The sequence below is a fragment of the Ursus maritimus genome, unplaced genomic scaffold (assembly GCF_017311325.1).
Source record: "Ursus maritimus isolate PB19 unplaced genomic scaffold, ASM1731132v1 scaffold_4, whole genome shotgun sequence".
NCBI classification, from domain to species: domain Eukaryota; kingdom Metazoa; phylum Chordata; class Mammalia; order Carnivora; family Ursidae; genus Ursus; species Ursus maritimus.
Window position 1 is genome coordinate 63,757,934 of NW_024426552.1, and position 22,128 is coordinate 63,780,061.

The window sequence follows — 22,128 nt, forward strand, 5'->3', positions numbered from 1 at the left end:
AGACTTTCTGAATACTTCAGGGTTTCTGAATAATTAAGGGTTATGTATGTAAAATTTGATGATAAAATACTAAGGCTTATTCTAAAAGTTATACATGGAAATCATCTCATTTTTTTATGGTTGTTCTTAGTATAGCCACTTCCAGGGGAATGGCAAGTGGATTGTGGTAACATTTAGTTTTATGTAAAAATAATTATGATAAGTTCACTTGTTTTTTATTGCTGGTAGCTCCTTCTTCACTTGCCTCACTAACATATTGTTCAGTGTTCTAAGGAGAATCAACTTATCAATATTTTTTATGTTGTGACATATACAGCTATTTGGATATGTGGTTAGTGGTAATTACCGCTTTGACTTTGGCAGTGATACTTAAGTTTATGCACATGTAAAATGTAATGGAATTCCAAGCCATCTTTATGTATGTACACAAATAGTTCTCCTGGTCACTGTGTTAATCAGAAAAACAAATTGTCTTTAATAAATGTTTATGCTCTGTGCATATTAGGTCCTTAATAAGATATGTTTAACTTGAGGCTGGCTCATTTTTTATATATAAATATAAATATTATATATAAATATAATAAAAATAAATACTATAATATATTATGATATTATAATAAATTATATTTATATATTATATTATAATAAAATAATAAAAATAAAAATTATATATAACATATATAATAAAAATAATATATATATACATATATATACACATATATATATATGTATATATATTCTGAGTTACATAATTATTCTCCAGAACTCTGATTAAAACAGCCTATTTAAATGAGGCTTGATTCTGGTCTTTATAATAAATCTATTCCCTATCTTTTAATGTTTCAGCATGCCTGTATGTATAGGAAAGGTTGTTACTAACGATACTGTTACAACATTCCTTTTGTATTATGTCCTAATGGGTCTTTTGTTAGTGACAATTCTTCCTCCCTGATTAGATTAAGAACTGCCCCTGGGCAAAAAAATCTTTGTTCCTTTCTTTTTCTTTATACTTGGCTTATTTTGGTGCTTTCCACAGAGCGGCTACTAAATGACTGATGACATTATTGAAGAATTAGTTACACACTAATATATTGACTTAGAGCTTCATTTATAATTATAATTGGTATGAACTATTTTACTGATATATGTTTTAATGTTCTACATGTGTATTTTTAAGTTTTTTTTTTTTTAAGATTTTATTTATTTATTCGACAGGATAGAGACAGCCAGCTAGAGAAGGAACACAAGCAGGGGGAGTGGGAGAGGAAGAAGCAGGCTCATAGCAGAGGAGCCTGATGTGGGGCTCGATCCCATAACGCCAGGATCACGTCCTGAGCTGAAGGCAGACGCTTAACCGCTATGCCACCCAGGTGCCCCTACATGTGTATTTTTAAAAACATTAAATTTAAAAACATTTTTAAAAACATTTATTTTATAGACTATATAGAATTATGTCTCCCAAAAAATTATTTAATTTTTTAGCTATTTGGGAAAGGTTTTCCCACTATAATCTGAGTTCTATAAAAGTGGTAACTAGGGCTGAAATTAATGCTTGCTTTCATAATTTTCTTAGGATACTGATAAAAATGTAAATAAACTTGAGAGGTTGAAATATAGAACTTTTATACAAATTTAATATTAGTACAAATAGTAATATATGTATTATTTGTGTTCAGTTAAATGCTGCTGATTAAGAAGTTTATTATCGAGATAAATCCAGTATTTCACCACTTTTGCTATTGTTTCCATATTCATATGCTTAACAAATACTTTTCATAGTTTAATACTACCTGAATTAGTGACCTATACTTTACCTCTATGTATTTATATAGTCTAAACTTTATGATTTCAGGATTAATGATGAATTTAAAAACTATACAGGAGGGTAAAATTAAGAGGAACTAAAGTAAAATAAAGCACTTTCATTTTTCATGTTATGATCTTAGACATTTGATACAGCATAAGAATAGAAATAGATTTATATAAATCTGATCTTTTAGAGAGTTGTACATGTCTCTGAAAGTGTCCTGAAATATCCTCTAGAAATTATTAGACAGCATCACCTCCTGAATGTTTCCTGGTTTACTTAGACCAGTTTTCCGAAAGTGTATTCCATGAAATTATAAATCCATTGTGATCTACCTAATGCCAACTGCCAGTCTCGTAGAACTGTCTTTTAATTGCCCTCTACCTATTGAGATACATTAGAAAATGCACGCCACTTCCTGTTAATATGTGTCAAGTGTATGGGACAATAATAAAATATTTATTTAAGAGTCATTTCATTAATAGAATTTTACACACAAATTTTAACAATACATTGTCTAAGTATGACAAATGAAGAATTGTCTTTAAGAGATACGTGAAATTATTTTAAGTTCTTACTTGAAATACTTTTTATTCAATGTTATTTTTCAGTTTGTTTCTATTATTAATGAAGTCTCTTGATTATACTTTTAGGCTGTTCTCATAATTATAAATAGTTTGTGTTCCCAAAATGTATATATTGATTATTTGGAAACTGGAACACATTTTCCATAGAAACAGTGACGTTTGTGGAACACCTCATAAAATAGTAGCAGAGAACTAAATGGACATTTAAAATTTTTTCTATGGGAAAATATGTTCCAGGTTACAGTATGAAAACAGATGTTTCTGCAGGGCAGCCCTAGCTTTTTAAAAAATGTAACCTATTTTTTTTACATATGATTAATGTTTGAGCATGAAATTAATTATTAAACATAAGTGTAAGGTTTGTGTTTAACAATCACTCAAATGTGTTTAGTGTGCACTATGGTATGCTAGATACTGGAAACAACTCTGAACTGGGGAGACATAGTTACTGTCCTCTTGGGGCTTTCAGTCTAATGAGATTAATTAAAAAGGCAATTACAATATATTGGGAATAAAATGTGGCAATTCCATAAGAAGGACACCTAACATGTGGTCTCAGAGAAGTATCTGCAAAGGAAATTACATCTATGTTGAGATCCAAAGGATGAGAATTTTAGTTAGTTGAGTGAAGACTTGGGAGAGAAAGGTAAGGGTGTTGTTCTAGGAAGAGGGGATAGAAGGTTTAAGGATAGAATGTGAGAGAGTTTTTATTCCATGCACAGAAATTTTAAGTAGTTTAGTTTGTTGGAATACCTGGGAGAGAGTATGATAAAAGATAAAGGTTGAGGAGAGGTAATCAGGGTATATAATATGAAAAGGCCTTGTAGGCCAGTTTGAGAAGTTTGGACTTAAAGGCCAGGAGCTGAATTTTGAAGGGTTTTAAGCAGAGAATTGACTTGATCAAAGTTGCATTTAGGAAGACTACTCTGAAGGCAGGTATAGAGAAATGATTAAAGAGAGAAAAAACTGTATTCTTGGTAAACATTATCATTGATTTAGGAGTGGAAATAAGCTGACATAATTAAATACATAGAAGATAGATGAGGCAAGGCTTGGGTATTATGGGAAGATATAACAATGGAGAAGAATTAAGAGTGACCCCCAGGTATTAGGCTTGAGCAACTATGTAGATAAGGGTGACATTTAGTGAAAGAAAGAAAGAGATTGAGTAGGTTGGGGGGAAAATAATGAGTTCAATTTTAGGTAGGTTGAATTGTATGTGTTTATAAAACATTCAAATGGAATTGGTATGGGAAAATGGTAGGGAGTGGGCTATATGGATCTGAAGGTAATGAGATAGAATATATGGTATTGAATGCACATTCATGCACATTCATTGTGCATGAAGAGTGTATAGAAAACAGGTAGCAAACTAGCAGTCAACCAATTCTGACTCACAGATATGTTTTGTTTGGCTATCAGAGTATTTAAATATGTTCTGAGTTATTTCTAATATTTGAAAATTGGTAGAGTATAAATAAAAATTTGGATTTCCACATTTTCATGAAAATTCATAATGAGACAATTCTAGTTCAGTATTCTTGCATGGCAGTCAGTAATCAGCTGGAACTGAGTAATAACTTTCCTTTTGCAGGTGGATAATGTGCTGTCCAGTTTGGTACAGTTCTCATTCAGTCTATTTGCTTCATTTACAATACCTGCCTGGCTCCTGTGTGCTCTTGAATTCATGACCATATATAATATGGGAATAGATGACAGACTAGGATAGAATACAAAGGAATATCAATATTTAAGATATAGGAGAGAAAGAAGGCCCATATAAGAAACTATTAAGAAGCCATCATGCTAAATGAGGATAAATAGGGATACCGAGAAGAATTATTACGGATTATTTAGATGGATACTATATGATTTTAACTTCATTGATAATTCTATCTAAAGTAGTATTTGTAGAATTTACAGAATCCAGAGTACACCAATGCTTTTTTATTTTTTAAGTCAATTTCTAATGACCATAAGTTTTTCAAGGAATGCCTGATGGTTTTTGGAAGTATAAGGTCAGGGGAAAAGTCAGAAAAAATGTATCAAAATGTTAGTAGTCATTATATTTAGGCAGTAAAATAATATGAGAGATTTTTTTCTTTTGACAGTATCTTCTAAGTTTAAAATTCTTTTTTTTTTACAACAAATAATGTATCTTCTATAGTCTGAAAAAGTCAATACAAATAACTGAAGTTTAATGCTAAATTCTTTTCTGAACTTGAGTGTTTTACAAACTCTGACAGTCTAAATGGAAAAGTTTTGCATATGGTCTAACTAGTGTTTCTCAAAGTATATTTCAGTGATTCCCTAAATACGGTCAATGAGAAATAATTCTATGGGCTAGTACTTTGGGAAAATATTGAAGATTTTAGTATTCACTTGAGTATTATGCCTGTAAGAAGCTTTGTAGAAGGAAAAAAAAATTATGTTTAATTCAGGGTTTCCCAAACTTTTTGATATGGAACACTCTTTATGTGAAATACCTTATATATTCATTAGTTTATCATGGAGTACGCTTTGGTATTTGTTGTTCCAGTCGTACCCAAGAAACAGGAGTTTGTAGTTTATTGAATACTAATAGTTTTCAAAGGATAAATGAAGGACACTGTTCCTTATGAGAGGCACTTTACTCTAATAAAACACTGCATTTAGAATGCAGATAGTAACTCTAGTTTCCAATTATTCCAGTGATTTACAACAGTCATAATACTATTCATTGAGTACTTACTATGTTTTGGCATTATATTAGGTGCGATATATAAATATTATAATCCTCATAATTACTCAGTAGGATCAGTACTACTATCTCCATTTTTAGATAAGAAAATTTAGGATAAACCAATAACAAAATATCTAATAAGTCTGTATTTATTCCTCTGAGTCACTGTGGGGAGTCAGTGTCTGGGAAACCTGGAGTTACTTCGTTTGTCACTTTTATCTGATCCCAGAAAGTTTAAAATTTATTCTTTACTATTCGTAAAGAATCTTTGATAGTTTTCATGTATGCATAAGAAATAAATTATATTTTAAAAAGAAATAAATTATAACTATGTCAATATAATCATAATAGGATTAATCTGGCATAATTAGACTGTTGAAGAAAGGATGTGGAAAAACGAGCAAAAACAAATCTATGGTCCTATCAGGTCATATTGTATTTAAACATGACATAATCATATTCAACAATGATGTGTTAAAGTAGGAAATATAAAAGAAACATGCCAGATATCAGAGTAGAATAAATTTAAAGTCAGATTTACAGAGGACAGGTCCTTTTAACACTATGCACTTAGACATATTTATCTGTATGGATTACCCTGGATAACCAAATAAATGAGACATAACCAGTGAACTAGGTTTCCCCAGTTTGTCAGTAAACTGGCTATCACTAGAGAGAGTTTCTTTGTAAATCAAAGGAGCTATTGTACTTTATGTCAAAGGAAATTGTAAATCAGTTATGTACTTTGCAATTTGGCTCAAACAGGCTTATAGCATTAGCCTTGTGGCTGCGTAAGTTATCTTTGTCTGTGTAAGTTCAATTTCAAATTTTCAGAGGCTTAGCTCTGGCAACAAACATATAAATACCAATTCATAAATTCATAATTTGATGAAGACATAATTCATCTTGACTATTCATAATTTTTCTTTGATAATGAAGAAACAGAGTTGATAACATGAAAAAACTCTAAAGCGTCACTTTCATTATTAACAGTGTCTCTTCAAATATATAATTTTTATGCTATAGAAATGAAGAATCCCACTGTTATGTGGATCTATGCTCTTAAACGTGATTTTTAAAAAATTTAAAAAAATTACACCTACTTTAATAGCATTAATAAGAGAAAGAAAAGTAGTCTTAAAGAAAAAAAACCAAAACTCAAATGAATCTAAGTTTAAACCTCAGAATATTGGGAGTGTATTCCAAAGTAATTTCTTTGTTCCAGTCTATAATGGTAAGGTGTTTTAATTATTGTTTTTTAATTACTATTTTGAATTGATTTAACAGATCCACAAAGACTCATCCAGGTCCAGTTGTACATTTAAGCGATAGCCCAAGAGACGAAGGGAAAGTGAGTATTACAATACCATTATTCTTGCATTTATTTTCCTCATTCTTGAATGAAGGTGTTTCTTACTATTATTTTGTACCTAACTTGTAGCACAGTTCAAAGCATTCAGTGTTTTCTAAATTAAAATATGTTGAATGAATGAGCAAGTAATGAATAAATGAATTATTCACACTAATAATGGTCTCAAATTAAGTCTTTGTTTTCACCTAGAGCTAAAGTTGGTATTTAATTCTAGAATTTTGAGGAAGGTATGGAATATGTGGAACAACTTGAATTTTCAAATATTCTATGCTGGAACATAACAGTATGGTTATCAATATCATTAATCATTGGCCTCTGCTATTCAGTTTTGGTAATGATAAATGGCCAATACTAAATAATCATAAATTAGCCAATCTTGATTTTATAAATAGGTAATTATATAGAAAATGTTCTGAGGTTATAGAAATAATTCTCATTCATTTTGATTATTCATAATTTTCTTTTGATGATGAGAAAACAAAGTTGATAATATGAAAAGATCTAAAGCATCACTTTCATCATAAATATGGCATCTTCAAGAATTTATTTTTAGCTAAGTACCATAGAAAACACCTGAGTAAATTAGTTAGTATAGGTTTGCTTCTTTATTTTTAAATGATAGAAACTGAATTTGCCTAATAAATATTGAGTCTGAAAGTCAAGTCTGCCTAATGGTAATAGAAAGAACACTGGATTTCTTCAAATTGATCCATAAATACAGTGTTATTCCAATCAGGTGGCATCAGAATTTACTTATTTTTAAAGAAATGATTTTAATATTCTTAAGAAAAAGAAAATATTTTTCTCCACATCCTCACCAACACTTGTTATTTCTTGTGTTTTTGATTTTAACTATTCTGACAGGTATAAGGTGATATCTCATTGTGGTTTTGATATGCGTTTCCCTGATGATGAGTGATGTTGAGCATCTTTTCATGTGTGTGTTTCATCTGTATGTCTTCTTTGGAAAAATGTCTATTCGGGTCTTCTGCCCATTTTTTAATTGGATTATTTGGGTTTTTTGGTGTTGTATCAATTCTTAATATATTTTGGATATTAACCCCTTGTTGAATATATTATTTACAAATATCTTTTCCCATTCAGTAGGTAGACTTTTTGTTTTATTAATGGTTTTCTTCACTGTACAAAAGCTTTTTTTTTTTTTAACATTTATTTATTTATTTATTTATTTATTTATTTATTTATTTATTTATTTATGAGGCACCTGGGTGGCTCTGTCTGTTAAGCATCTGCCTCTGCTCAGGTCATAATCCCAGGATCCTGGGATCAAGCCTCATGTTGTCGGGCTCCCTGCTCAGCGGGGAGTCTGCTTCTTGCTTTACCCTTCCCTGCTCCTTGCTCTCTGTCTCTCAAATAAATAAAAAAGATATATTTATTTATTTTAGAGAGAGAGAGCATGAGTGTGAGTGGGAAGGAGGGGCAGAGGGAGAGAATCTTTTAAGCAGACTCCCTGCTGAGTACAGAGCCCTACCCTGGATGGATCCTATGACCCATGAGATCATGACCCAAGCCGAAAGAAACTAAGAGCTGGATGCCTAATGGACTGAGCCACCCTGATGCCCTTGTACAAAAGCTATTTATTTTGGTGTAGTCCCAATAACTTAATTTTGCTTTTGTTTTCCTTGTGTGAAGAGACATATCTAGAAAAATACTTCTATAGCTGATGTCAAAGAAATTACTGCCTATGTTTTCTTCTAGGAGTTTTATGGTTTCAGGTCTCACATTTAGGTTTTTAATCCATTTTGAGTTTATTTTTGTGTATAGTGTAAGAAAGTGGTCCAGTTTCATTCTTTTGCATATAGCCATTTAGTTTTCCCAGCGCTTGCGTTGGCAGCACATATACTAAAATTGGAGTGATACAGAGAAAATTAGCATGGCCCCTGGGCAAGGATGACATGCAAATTAGTTTTCCCAGCACAATTTGTCGAAGAGACTGTCTTTTCATCATTGTGTATTATTGTCTCCTTTATCATGGATTAATTGACCATATAAGCATTGGTTTATTTCTAGACTCTGTATTCTGTTCATTGATCTATATGTCTGTTCTTGTACCAGTATCATACTGTTTTGATTACTACAGCTTTGTAGTGTATCTTGAATTCTGGGATTGCGATATCTCCAACTTTATGCACTGTTGGTGGTAATGCAAAATGATACAGCCCCTGTGAAAAATAGTATAGAAGTTCCTCAAAAAATTAAAAATGGAACTACCATATGATCCAGTAATTACACTATTGGATATTTATCCAAAAAACCAAAAACACCCATTTGAAAAGATATATGCATCCCTATGTTTATTGCAGCATTATTTACAATAACCAACATATGGTAGCAACCCGTGTGTCCATCCCCAGATGAATGGATAAAGATGTGGTATATATAGACAATGGAATATTACTCAGCTATAAAAAAGAATGAGATCATGCCATTTGCAACAATATGGATGAATCTGAAGGGTATAATACTTAGTGAAATAAGAGAAAAGACAGATACCATATGATTTCATTCATATGTGGAATTTAAGAAACAAAACAAATGAACAAAGAGAAAAAGAGACAAGCAAAAAACCAGAGTCTTAATTATAGAGAACAAATCTGTGGTGGCCAGAGAGGAGGATGTTGGGGAGAGGGGTGAAATAGATAAATGAGATCAAGAACACACTTATCTTGATGAGCACTGAATAATGTATCGAATTGTTGAATTATACATATTGTACACCTGAAACTAATATAAACTGTATTAATTATACTTCAATTAAAAAGAAAAATTAAATTAGTAACTATAAATTTTTAAAAAGGAAAGTGTTTTAAGACATCTTTTATTTTTTATTTTATTATTTTTTTTCTTCAAGTTTTTATTTAAATTCCAGTTACTTAACAGTGTAATATTAGTTTCTGGTGTAGTATTTAGTAATTCATCACTTACATACAACACCTAGTACTTATCACAGCAAGTGCCCTCCTTAATACTCATTACCCATTTAACCCATCCCCCACCAACCTCCCTTCTAGTAACACTCAGTTCGTTCTCTATAGTTAAGAATCTGTTTTCTGGTTTGCCTCTCTTTTTTTCCCCCCTCTGTTCATGTCTTTTCTTTCTTAAATTCTACAAAGGAGTGAAATCATATAGTATTTGCCTTTCTCTGGCTGACATTTCACTTATAATACTCTAGTTTCCTTCATGTCATTGCAAATGGCAAGATCTCATTCTTTTTTATGGCTGGGTAATAGTCCAGTGGGTGTGTGTGTGTGTGTGTGTGTGTGTGTAATCTTTATTCATTCATCAGTCGATGGGCATTTGGGTTCTTTCCATAATTAGGCTATTGTTAAAAAGAAATACAGTACATTGTGATATTGGAACAAGGGGATACAAAATGACCAATAGATCTAAATGGATATTCCAGAAATGGTTCAGACATTTGATGTAATTTTTGGATATTTTAGAGAAGATGTTTTAGGACATAATAAACTATTGAATAAATGCTGTTGAACAACTAGCTATTTTGAAAAAAATAGTAAGGTCTCTACCTTATACCATTCACAGAAATAAATTCCAGATGGAGAAAATATGTAAATGTTAAAATCACAACTCAGAAAGTTTTAGAAGAAACTATAGGAAATGGGTTTTTACTGTGAAGTAGGGACCTCCTTGGGCAAGACATAAAACCTAAAAGCTTTAAGGAATATACCATAACAAGACAATCATGGTAAAAGACAGGCAAGAGTGGGAGATATTTGCTTACATATGTAGTAGGCAAATAATAAACATGTAAAATATATAAGGAACTTGTACTAAATCCTCATCTTTCATAATAGGAAATCAATAGATAATGTTTAATTAATATATCAAGAAATGGCAATATGAACATATTTAGAAATATGGGAGTAAGTCTACTAGAAAAGACCATTGTAAGAGTTGAAGATGTGGTTGCCTCTTACCTCTAGAGAGCAGAGTTTGGCTGCTGACAGGAGGAAATGGCCTCACTAATAATTACTAGGGAAATGCATTATCCCATTTTTTTCACATCAGACTGGCAAAACATTAAAAATATTAATAATATCAGGTAATGGAAAATATTAATAATTGAGAAATGGAAATCTAGATACAGCAGTAGTAGGTATATACACCAGTATAGGTAATTTGGCGTTATCACCATTTAAAACATATATTCATTATGATTTAGAAAATTCATTTCAGATGTCTATCCTATTTATATGACCAACGGGAAAAATATTGAAAACAGCCTAAAGTTCAATTAATAGAAAATTGAATAAATGAATGCTAATATATTCACACTGTACAATGCTGTACTGACATGGAAAGTTCTTTAAGCCATGATTTTTCAAAGAAAAGTTGCAGAACCATGAGTACACTATAAAACCACTTGAAAATGCATTTGTATTTTTATTATATATTCAAATACCCAAGAAAAAAGTCCTGAAAGCATATGTACAGATCTGGGGAGGATACTGGAGATTGGAACTAGGGAAAATGATCAAAGGTATTGATTATTTCCTTTGCATTCAAATTTTTATGAAAGAATATAATGTGTTAATTATGTAATTAAAAATTAAAAGGAATGCAAAATAAATTTGTATTAGAGTCAGAAGACTGTATGTTTGAATTATGGCTCTACTACTTATTAGCATATAATCTTGAATAAATCATTTGACTTCTTGTAGACTAGTTTTCCCATCAATAGCCTTTTGACATTTAGAAGTTTTTTATTTTAATATATTCAACTTTATCAGTCTTTTCATTTGATTCTTGCATTTTGTTTCTTAGCAAATCATTTCTTTCTGAGGTAAAATATAATCCTTTTTAAGAAAAAAATCAGTTTTAAGGTTTTCCATTTCACAATTAGATTTTAACCTAAATAAAATTTATTTTATGTTGGTTTGAGATAAGGGATACTTATGTTTTTACATATAAATAATTGATTTATTGAATAGTCACTTCAGTTACCACTAATGTATAAGAAAATCTCAACATATATCAGTTCCCATATTTGGATGGGTCTTTTTCTGGACTTTTTCCTCTGTTGCACTAATATGTTTATTTATTATTGTACTTTTACTACATTTTATTAGAAATAACTAATAAAAGTTGCAGAAAATACCTTGTTATCTGATAGGCCTGCCCCCTCTCCCTTCTCCGTCTTGGCTTTTTCTGATTATTTATTGTACTATATACATTTTAGAATCAGTTTATCAAGCTCTATTTTAATCCCTGCTGGAATTTTGCTTGAAACTTGGGCATATTGATTAGAAAAAATTTACTTCATTAAGATACGAGTGTTCCATCTATACACATGATATATTTCCTTTGGTTTTCTTACCTTTTTCTATATAGCTTTGTAACTTTTCCCACAAAATTCTTACATATCTTTTGTTAGCTTAATCCTAAGTACTTTACAGATTTTATTGCTCCTGTGAATTAATTTTCTTAAATTTTAATTTTAATTAATTTTAGTGTATAAAATATTGATTTTGTTATTTTGTGTTCATTGCCTCACCAAATGTTCTGTTTTTAAAAGCTGTCCTTGGATTATCTGGAATATTCTACATATAAAAGTGTAGAAAATGTAGACAAATTTAGTTTTGTTTTAAATTTATATATTTTTATATACATATTTGTTTTCTTGGATAGGAACCCAGTGCAGTGTGGAATATAAATGGTTTTAACGGGAACTTTCTTTTATTTCCAACTGCAAATGAAATGTCTCCCAAGATTTCAACATTAAGATGTTTGCTGCAGGTTGTTGGTTGAATGCTTTAATGAAGTTAAAAAGTTTCCACCTATTTCCAATATTCTAAGTTTTAAATTGTAGTGTTGAATTTTATTGTATGCTTTTCTACATGTATTGAGATATGTTTTGTGCTAATCTCAGCCTATTGATAATGATGGTCTACAAATACTTGGGGACACTCAATTGGGCCCGAGGCCAGGCCTCACAGACATTTCCCTTTTTCAGAGCCAGTGTTGTGATTGGACCAGCCTCTTGGTTCTTATAACAGTCAAGATGCACCTCAGCAACAACCATCAGGGAACTTTGAAAACAGTTTATTATTCACAAGTCTTAGAGGGTACACAACATGTTTGGGGCTACTCAATGAAGTCATGGCTAGAGAGTGAGAGAGTACATGGACCTGGGGTTCAGTTTTTATTGGGGTCAAGGGTGGGGTGCCTAGGGTTTCCCACCTTCACTTCATTTGTGAATTTAAAACATAAGAGTGGGATTAAAGTGTGGGAAGGAAAAAGTAAGCTATCAATCAAATTATCAGTTTATATTCAGCCAAAGCTTTCTAAAGAAGGGGAACTTCATGGGTGGGGCAGCCTGGCTTTTTATCTAATAATGTAGCTGACGGTGTGTTTATTCAAGATGGATGTCTGAAGAGGATGCCGCAGCAATTAAAAGCTTAATGTTAAGCACTTATATCACAATAAAAAAAGCTTACTCTCAGGTATTTACACTATAAGATGACTATTTCTTAATTTGTTAATTTGTTGAAATGTTAATGGATTTTCTAATTTTAAAAATTTTACATTTCTGGTATAAATTCAACTTGGAAAAGACAAACTTCCATGGTTGTTTGGTGGTGAAGTAAAAGAAGGAACAAATTACTTATGTTAAGGTTTGTACTGAAACAGCATAGTATCAAGGAATTAGAAAATAGACCATCCTCTAAGATACCATTTACTAAAGAAACTGTGCATAACTATATCAAACTGAAGAGTGTGCTCTTGAACTGAGAGATGCCTATATTGGACATAATACTGTGTATATCTCCTTGAATTCTCTCAGCCTTGTTTGTCTCCCAAATTCTTCACTGTTCATTTCATCTCGGTTTTGGCAGGATTAATCAGCTTCTTAAAGTACTCTTTCCTTGGGGCGCCTGGGTGGCACAGCGGTTGGGCGTCTGCCTTCGGCTCAGGGCGTGATCCCAGCGTTGTGGGATCGAGCCCCACATCAGGCTCCTCTGCTGTGAGCCTGCTTCTTCCTCTCCCACTCCCCCTGCTTGTGTTCCCTCTCTCGCTGGCTATCTCTATCTCTGTCAAATAAATAAATAAAATCTTTAAAAAAAAAAAATAAATAAAGTACTCTTTCCTTAAGTTGACTGGCTATGCCAAGTCTAAGCTCCTCCCTTTAATTCTGTATTCAGATAATGTGCCATACTATAAGGCATGCCATACTATAATATAGATATTATATTTCAAATAATGTGCCATATTATAAGGCAATCCTTAATGGCGGCCAAAGGGGTCAAATGATACAACTCTGAAGTGAGGGGGTATTAATTTCCCATAGAGAAAACCTTAACCAATATTAGACAAGACACAAGAAATAAAATTCTCCTTTCCTTCCTGTAGTTGGGCTATTCTTAATTATGGTTTTTACGCAGAAGCTGTTATAGACATCCAGCAAGGCCAAGCAGATACACCTGCTAAGCCATTGCCTGTGCCTCTTCTGCTTCTCCCTATGAAATAGTGATTTGTGTGATTATATATCATCTTACTTTTACTTCTTTGCTTTACTTCACTTTTCCTTTATTATTACAGCCCTGAGATTGTACTTCTCAGTGAAACATTAGCACTTAAGCCTACCTCAGGCTGTTTTCTGCAGAACCCTGGTTAAGACAATAGTTATCAGGGGGTGCCTGGGTGGCGCAGTCGTTAAGCGTCTGTCTTCGGCTCAGGGCGTGATCCCAGCGTTCTGGGATCGAGCCCCACATCAGGCTCCTCTGCTAAGAGCCTGCGGCTTCCTCTCCCACTCCCCCTGCTTGTGTTCCCTCTCTCACTGGCTGTCTCTGTCAAATAAATAAATAAAATCTAAAAAAAAAAAAAAAGGACAGTAGTTATCAGAATTGTTCTAGATGAGGGATTGGAAACTACAGCTAGTGAGATAAATCTGACTTGATGGCTGTTTTTGTAAAACGGTTTATTGGGACACAGTCATGCTCACCATTAACATATTGTCTGTGGCCACTTTCTAACTACAAGACCAAAGCCAAGCATTTGTGACATAGCTATAAAGCTTGCAAAGCCTAAAATATTTACTATCTAGCCCTTTACATAAAAAGTTTGCTGACTCCTGTTCTAAATTGTAGACCCTTAGGATGGGACTTTGGACTTGAATTGTCTCCTGCTTAAAATCAAAGAACCCATTGAAGGTGCCAAGTGAGGTGGTATTATCATGCACTGATATCACAATTACTTAAACATCCTCCTATGATTAATTGGGAAAGGGGCTGATGGAAAGGTAAGACAATTGAAGATCAAGTACTATGGTGTTTAATTGATAAAAGGCAATGGTAGATTATAATGATGATGGAAAAACCAGCTTCCTTTGATGCCACTTGTATTATTTTCTATTCTGATATAAATTATAACAAATTTAGTAGTTTGAAACAACAAAAATGTATTATCTTACAGTTCTGTAGGCTAGAAGTCCAATAAAGGTCTCACTGAGCTAGAATTCAAGATATTGACAGGGTTGCACTCCTGTCTGGTAGCTCTAGAGGAGAATCTATTTTCTTGCCTTTTTCAGCTTTTATAAACTGTACACATTTCTAGGTTTGTAATTCCCTTCCTCCATCTTTAAAGATAACATAGCATCTCTTTTTAACCATAGCTGGGAGAGGTCCTCCAGTCTTAGAGACTCATGTGATTAGATTAGGCCTACTTGGATAATCCAGAATAGTCTCTTCATCTCAACAAATCTTAATTACAACTGGCAAGTCTTTTTTTCTTTTTTTCATTTAAGGTAATATATTTACAGGTTCTGAGGATTAGGGCGTAGACATCTTTGGTAGGCATTATTTTGCCCACCAAATCACTGGAGACTGTATGAAAATAACAGGATTAACTCGGAACAGTTAATTACTGATTTAAGGCATGTCAGAGGCTCTTTAAGGAAGCTTTAAAGGAACTCTTCCTGCAGCTTGAGGGCAGACTGTGCTAAAAATAGGCCTGTTTAGAAAGGGATAAATACATAGTTTGATAGGTCTTATTTGTTAAAATCAAAGCCCTGATAAGAAAAGAATGTGACCCTGACTCCTGGTATATTCAGTTTCTAGCATGGCCATAACAAAATTCTATATGCTGGGTAACTTTAAACAACAGAAATTTATTATTTCAGTTTGGAGGCTGGAAGTCCAAAATTAAGATCGTGGTCAGGCCATGCTCCCTTTCAAGGCTTTAGGAGAGACTCCTTCCTCGCCTCTTCCAGCTTCTGATGCCTCCTAGTGTCCCTTGATTTGTAGCAGGGTAACTCTGGTCTTCTTCTGTCTTCACATGATGTTCTTCTCTGTCTCTGTGTCCTCCCTTCTTTTATAAGGACACTAGTCACTGGTCTTAGGACCTATCCTAAATGAATAATTCAATAATTTCAAAAATTATTTTTTTAAGATTTTATTTTTAGTAATCTCACCACCCAATGTGGGGCCCAAACTTACAACCCTGAGATCAGAAGTCTCATGCTTCACTGACTGAGCCAGCCAGGCACACCTCATCTCAAAATTCTTAACAAATTACAGCTGTAAAGACTCAATTTCCAAATAAAGTCACATTCTAAGGCTCCGCGAGGACATTATTCAACCACTACACCTGAGATACGGAAATTTGTGTACATAAGCCTGAAAATATTGTAAACCCCACCCTCTCCAATTTTCTTGAACAGTGGAAGTACCTTTTGCACTATTTTCAGAGAATGGTTTCTCCTTTCCTAAAAGACTTAAATGACCAATGAAATGAGGTAGTTTTCTTGCCTGATGATGTTTATTTACCCTCACAAGATCAACCTTCAATTCCATTACCTCCAGGCCATTCATCAGAATTGGATCTCAGATTTCAGCACAGCCTAAAAGGTAAGCGTAAGTTTTCCTCCAGGAAGAAATAGGCACTACATAGGAACCCTTTCCCCATCAAAGGAATTTAGGACCTGGATAATACTGACTAACAGTACATCAAGTGTATAGGAATGTTTTTTAAGGGTTTGATCATTAGGGGTTGCATAGAGGAGAGTTCATTTACATGGGGGCACTCAACCATGATTTGAGACAATGCTTTGAGGACACCTGGATCTGGTCCTAATCATTTGTTGAGATGGCCCCTTGAAGATGGACTCAACAAAGGCATATGGTAAATAAAGTAGAGAGGCTAGGGCTTTTTGGTATAGTATTAAAGAAGGGGTCAGAAGATAGGGAGATGAGAATGTTAAAATGGTTATAAATATTATATTTGTCCTGGCATCTCACCTCCTGACCTCCTAGAGGGCTCTTAAGGACACTGTCTTCGCTTAACCTAATAAGGAGTGCTCTGGAAAGATCAGTACAAGCATATTTGAGAAGTTTGGTAGGAATTGTCCTTTTTTGGCTTTTGTTGACAGTAGGAGATGATGGCAGAAATCCAGGCTCTGTAGTATCTATGGGGATTAAATATCATGGATTGGTAGAGGCCAGATGGTAATATTTGACCATCTGGCAATGTGAACATAATTACCATAACAAGCAGTAAGCCTGGATGGCAATGCAGAAATCTATGGTAATAGCTAATATATCATGCTGTTTCTAGGAGCAAAATTAGGTGAGCAGCTGACTGGGATGTTGTTTGATTTGCATAACCAGAAAAAAAAAAATCAACTCTTGACACTGACCACCAAAGTGGAAATTCACAGCACTTCATCAGGTTTCCAGATATAAGCCAGCTTACAGATCTAGAGCCCACTGATAGAAAGGGAGAGGACCCTGAAGTGCTTCCGTAAGTACATATAATAATTATGGAAGCATCTGTGGTTATTTGCAGAAGTAACTGTTTACTTTTCTAGTATTGTTAGCTATAGGGTTGGAGCAGGCATTAATATCAAAAGATCCAAAAAGTGTGATCCTCCAGTTAGAATCATGGCATATGGAACTAGGTAACTAGGTGATAAATGATGTTTTGACCCAAGTGTTTCTCATAGTAGGTCCAATGGGTATTCAGACTCACCCAGTTATTTTACACCACAATTGTATAGTCTATAGTTATGCACAGAAGCTGGCATAATTGTCTTATTGGTTTTCTGACATTGGAATTAGAGCCATTATAATTGGAAGGGACACACGGAAACTCCTAAAACTTGTCTTTCCTTGCCATTATTGTAAGCAAAAACCAGGATGTATTTCTGGAGGAGTTGCAGAGATTAGCACAATTAATTTGAATGATGCAATAGTAGTCACTGATATATCCTTGTTCCATTGTCTGGGTTCTGCAAAAAACAAGATGGATTGAGCTTTGTGTTAGTAAACCACTGTAAAATTGACCAAGTGAATGCCCCAGTGACAGCTGCTTTGCTGGTCATACTTCTATAGGTGCAAATCAATAACAGGCTGTCTCCTGATAAACAATTATTGATTTAGTGAACTCTTTTTTTCTCAGTATATCAGCAGAGAAGACTAAAAGCAGCTTGCTTTTATAGAAAGGGGAAGCAGTATAACTTCATAATTTTTTCCCAGGACTATGTTATTTTTCATATTCTGTCATAATATAGTTCTAAGGAAACTTGATTGTCTTGACAGTCTTTAGAAAGGATACTAGTTCATTTTCTTTACTATATAATACTAATTGGATCTGGTGAGCAAAAAGCGGTAAGTACCTCTCTAGCTAACAAGATTTGTGTCAGAGGGTGGGAAGAAAATTCCATAATGATCTAGGACCTTGTCTTATATGTGATGATTTTGAGGGTTTAATGGTCTGGGGCATGCAGGGGTATCTCCTCTAAGGTAAAGCATAAGCTTTTGTAATTCTCTTTGATGGGCATTTTTGGATTTAGATAATAGTATATAGTATATTCAAAATTGTTTTGAATCATTTTTTAAGATTATCCAAAAAATCTGCTGGTTTTAAGTGGGACCTAGAGATGAAAGGGCTTTTCACTAAGTCCAAGCTGCTTTACAGGCCACCTTACCACTTGGTGCCTATGATCTAGTAGATCTGATGGAGTTTAATGTATCTGGTAGATAAGAATGGTCTGTTGGAAAGTGCAATAAGAAAGTCACAACTGCTATTCTCCATTTTCAGAGCAACTCCTGGTATGCTAATGAGCTCTTGTAGAGACTGAACACCTAACCATGGGACACCAGATGACAGTGTAACCTGAGCTGTCCATTCTGAATTAGATGTTAAAATACTCAATTGACAAACCATTTTCATAGTGGAAGTGGTTTATTCAGGAAATCATCCTTCAGCTGTCTAAAAGGCATAATTAGATAATTGGAGGTCCTAGAATTCCATCTGTTGCAGCAATGCCTTTCTCTCAAACCATTTATATGGTCTCATGGGGTGGGAGTGGAATACCTAAAACCAACTGATGGAGGAGGACAAAATTCAGGCTTGCCTCACATGTCAGATGATTGGTTGGTATTATCTAGACACTGACTACTCAATTACATCTCCACTTAGGGGTGATCTTGAGTGATCTGATGAAGAAAAATCCTTGATCCCCAAGCACTATAATTGATTGCACATTTCATACAGAGAGTGAAACACAGTAATAAAAAATCCGAAAGCAAAAATTCCTTTCTACTTGTAAATTTAAAGACTCTCATTAAATAACTATTAAGTCAAATAGAAAATACAAACCAAAATTGAAGAATATATAAAAATTAACAATACTATAATACTACATATGAAATATGAAATATAATTTCTATGAAATATAATTAAAACAATTATAAAATAATACATAGCATTTAATGCTTAAGTGAATAAGAGTTATAAATTTAAATAAATTCAATATGAAAAAAGCTAGAAAAAGAACAAGAAAATAAAGCAAAAGGAAGCAGGAAAGAAATATAAAGATAAAAGTGGAACTTAGGGAGTTCTGTTTTTAAGCCACCTTATAAATTAATCAATATGCTGGTTTTTTTGCACAGAACATAAACAAAATATGCAAACTACTATCTGGCCTGATGAAGAAGAATAGGGGAAAACAAAGTTACACAAATGACAAGCAAAACAAAAATATACTAAAACTTAAGGAAATTTTTAAATATCCAATTTAAATTATTTTACACAACTCTAGCAGATACATTTAAAAGCATAGGTAAAATTGGTAATTTCCCAGAGAAATAAATTTATCATCATTGACACCAAGAGAGACAAAAAGTTTAAGAAAATGAGGAAGTTAATTTATTACTATGCACAAATAAAGTATCAAACCCAGATGGTTTTACAGGGAAGTTTTACTAAATATTTAAGTACTATTATAATAAAATGCTACATCAACTGTTCTGAAGCAGGGATTGCCACTGTGGCCTGTGGGACAAATCTGGCCTATTTCCTACTATTGTGAATAACTTGCTTTTGTTTTTGTTTTTGTTTTTTTTTTTTTGAGATTGTACAGTCTGGAAAGTATAAAATGTTTACTATCTGTCCTTTTAAAGAAAAAGTTTACAAACCCCTGTCCTGAGTAGTTTAAGAAAGGAAAATATAAAAATTATTTTTATTTTATAAGTTCTAGCTAAGCTTGAAAAAAGTTGACAGAGGAAAACATGGATTTATTGAATTTGTTAATATCAATGGAAAAGTCTTAAATAAAATATCCTAGAAGACACAGTCTCCAAAAGCATATTTAAAAACAAAACACTGATAAATGGTCTTTTATTCAAGGATTACAAGGATAGATACTATGAGAAAATCCATCAATACAGTTTGTCATTAACAGATCTAAGGAAAAAAATTATCATCTCCATTGATGCTGGAAATGTCTTTGAATACAGTTTAACATTCACAGTATTTCCACTTTCGATAATGGAAGACTATCCTATTTCAGATCAGTCCTCCCACTGGGAGAACTACAAAATCTAACAAAATATTTTTGAAAATCTCTTGAGGGCACCAGAGAATGACCAAGGCAGTGAAAATTTGTAAGCTCTTGATTCCACAGAAAGAAAGCCAGAGCACTTGCCACAATTTTCCCCTTCTAGGGATTTTTGTATTTGAAAAGAATGCTAAGATAGTGAGTAACCAAGCAAAGTTATTGGCTGAGAGGCTAAGCAGAGTTTTCTGCAGTTTTACGGACAGAAGAGTAGTGTGGATGAGAAAAGGAGTTCAGCACATGCCAAAAATAAAAGTCTCTGATATCACTCCAAGCTTTCAGTGTGGCTCCAAAGGGATATACCCTACAAATAAGGTTGAACTGCAATAAACTAGTCATTTAAATAACTGAAACTTTTCTTAATATTATCTGAATCCTTTTTGGGATTAAGTTGATTTGCCTTAGTCTAACTGACTGATAAAATAAAGAAAAAAATTCTTTATGGAAGAAGAAAACACCACCCAGAGCCTATATTTATCACTACATTTCTCCCATACTTAGCCTCTATACTGAAAGTAAAAATAACATGGCATATAAAATGATCAGAATTCACCAGAAACCAAGAGAACAGAGAGTAAGTAGAGATAGACCAACAGGAGATTCAAATAGCAGTTACCAAATGTGGACTTTGAAATAAGTGTGATTGAAATGTTTAATAAATAAAAATGATGGAGGTTTCAGCAGAGATATGAAAAGTGTAACAGAAAACAAAATAACTGGTTATAAACAGATGAAGAGAGAATTAGTGACCTGGGAGATAGGTCAGAAGAAAATATCCAAATGAAAGCATGGTAAGGCAAAAGGATGAAGAGCATTTTGGGCATAATGAAATGTGGAATATATATGTAACTGGAGTCCTGGAGGAAGAAAAAAAGAGAATGTGACAGCAGCAATATTTATGAATGGATGATAATTTTTCGAACTGATGACGGATATATAAAAAAAATCTAAGATGCACTACAGACTCAAAGCAGGCTTAATAGTAAATTTCACCTAGGCATATCAAAGACAAAGAGAATAATCTTAAAAGCAGAGTATAGAAAAAAAAGTGAGACTAACAGCAGACATCTAACAGAAAAATGGGAAATGGGGACAAGTGAGTGATCTTGTCAAGGTACTGAGAGAAAAAAAGCCTACACAGAATTCTATGATCTACAAAAACACTCTTAAAAAACGTCATGAAATTATAACAACTTAACATAATTTGCAATAATAAACTTAGCAAATCTGCTCTCATGAAAAAGCTATAATTCTCTGTGGGAATGAAATTGATTATAAAAGAACAGAGATGTAGGAGAAATGAAGAACAATTACGGGTAAATATAAGGAATATTTTATAAAATTGATAATTCTGGGAGTATAATACATTGAAAAATAATACACATTTAAATTAAAAATAGGTCAAAAGTTGGAATAAAGTCTGTTGAATTACAGTTTCAAGGTCCTTATTGCTTCCAAAAAGTAACACAAGTACTAATTTACATTATAATTTGATAAGTCATAACAACATTTTATATTCATGTGGGTAATACTAAAAGAATAATAAATATATAATGGATAAATTAATAGGGAACTGAAATAACAAAAAATAATTAGCCCAAAGAAAACAAAAAAGGAAAAAGTAACATTAAGCAGATGGGGTAAATATAAAATAAGTAGACAGATTTGCTCTAAAGTATGACAGCTATTATATTAAACGTAAACAGATAGGCTAAAGATAGAAATTTTCAGACTGTGTTAAAATAATGATACGTTGTGACAAGA

General features: G+C 33.0%; 1 protein-coding gene and 1 non-coding gene across 3 annotated transcripts in view; both read left to right on the plus strand.

The window, feature by feature from the left end:
* Positions 1-22,128, plus strand: part of STXBP5L (syntaxin binding protein 5L) — a 419,474-nt gene that overhangs the window by 200,523 nt on the left and 196,823 nt on the right. For both annotated transcript variants that reach the window (XM_008708188.2, XM_040621308.1), the window contains exon 6: positions 6,404-6,467. In XM_008708188.2, the coding sequence (XP_008706410.2) occupies positions 6,404-6,467 (64 nt within the window). The remainder of the gene's footprint in view (positions 1-6,403; positions 6,468-22,128) is intronic.
* On the plus strand, positions 8,328-8,434 carry LOC121100590. Its single transcript, XR_005832338.1, has one exon. It is a non-coding gene; the product is annotated as a U6 spliceosomal RNA (small nuclear RNA).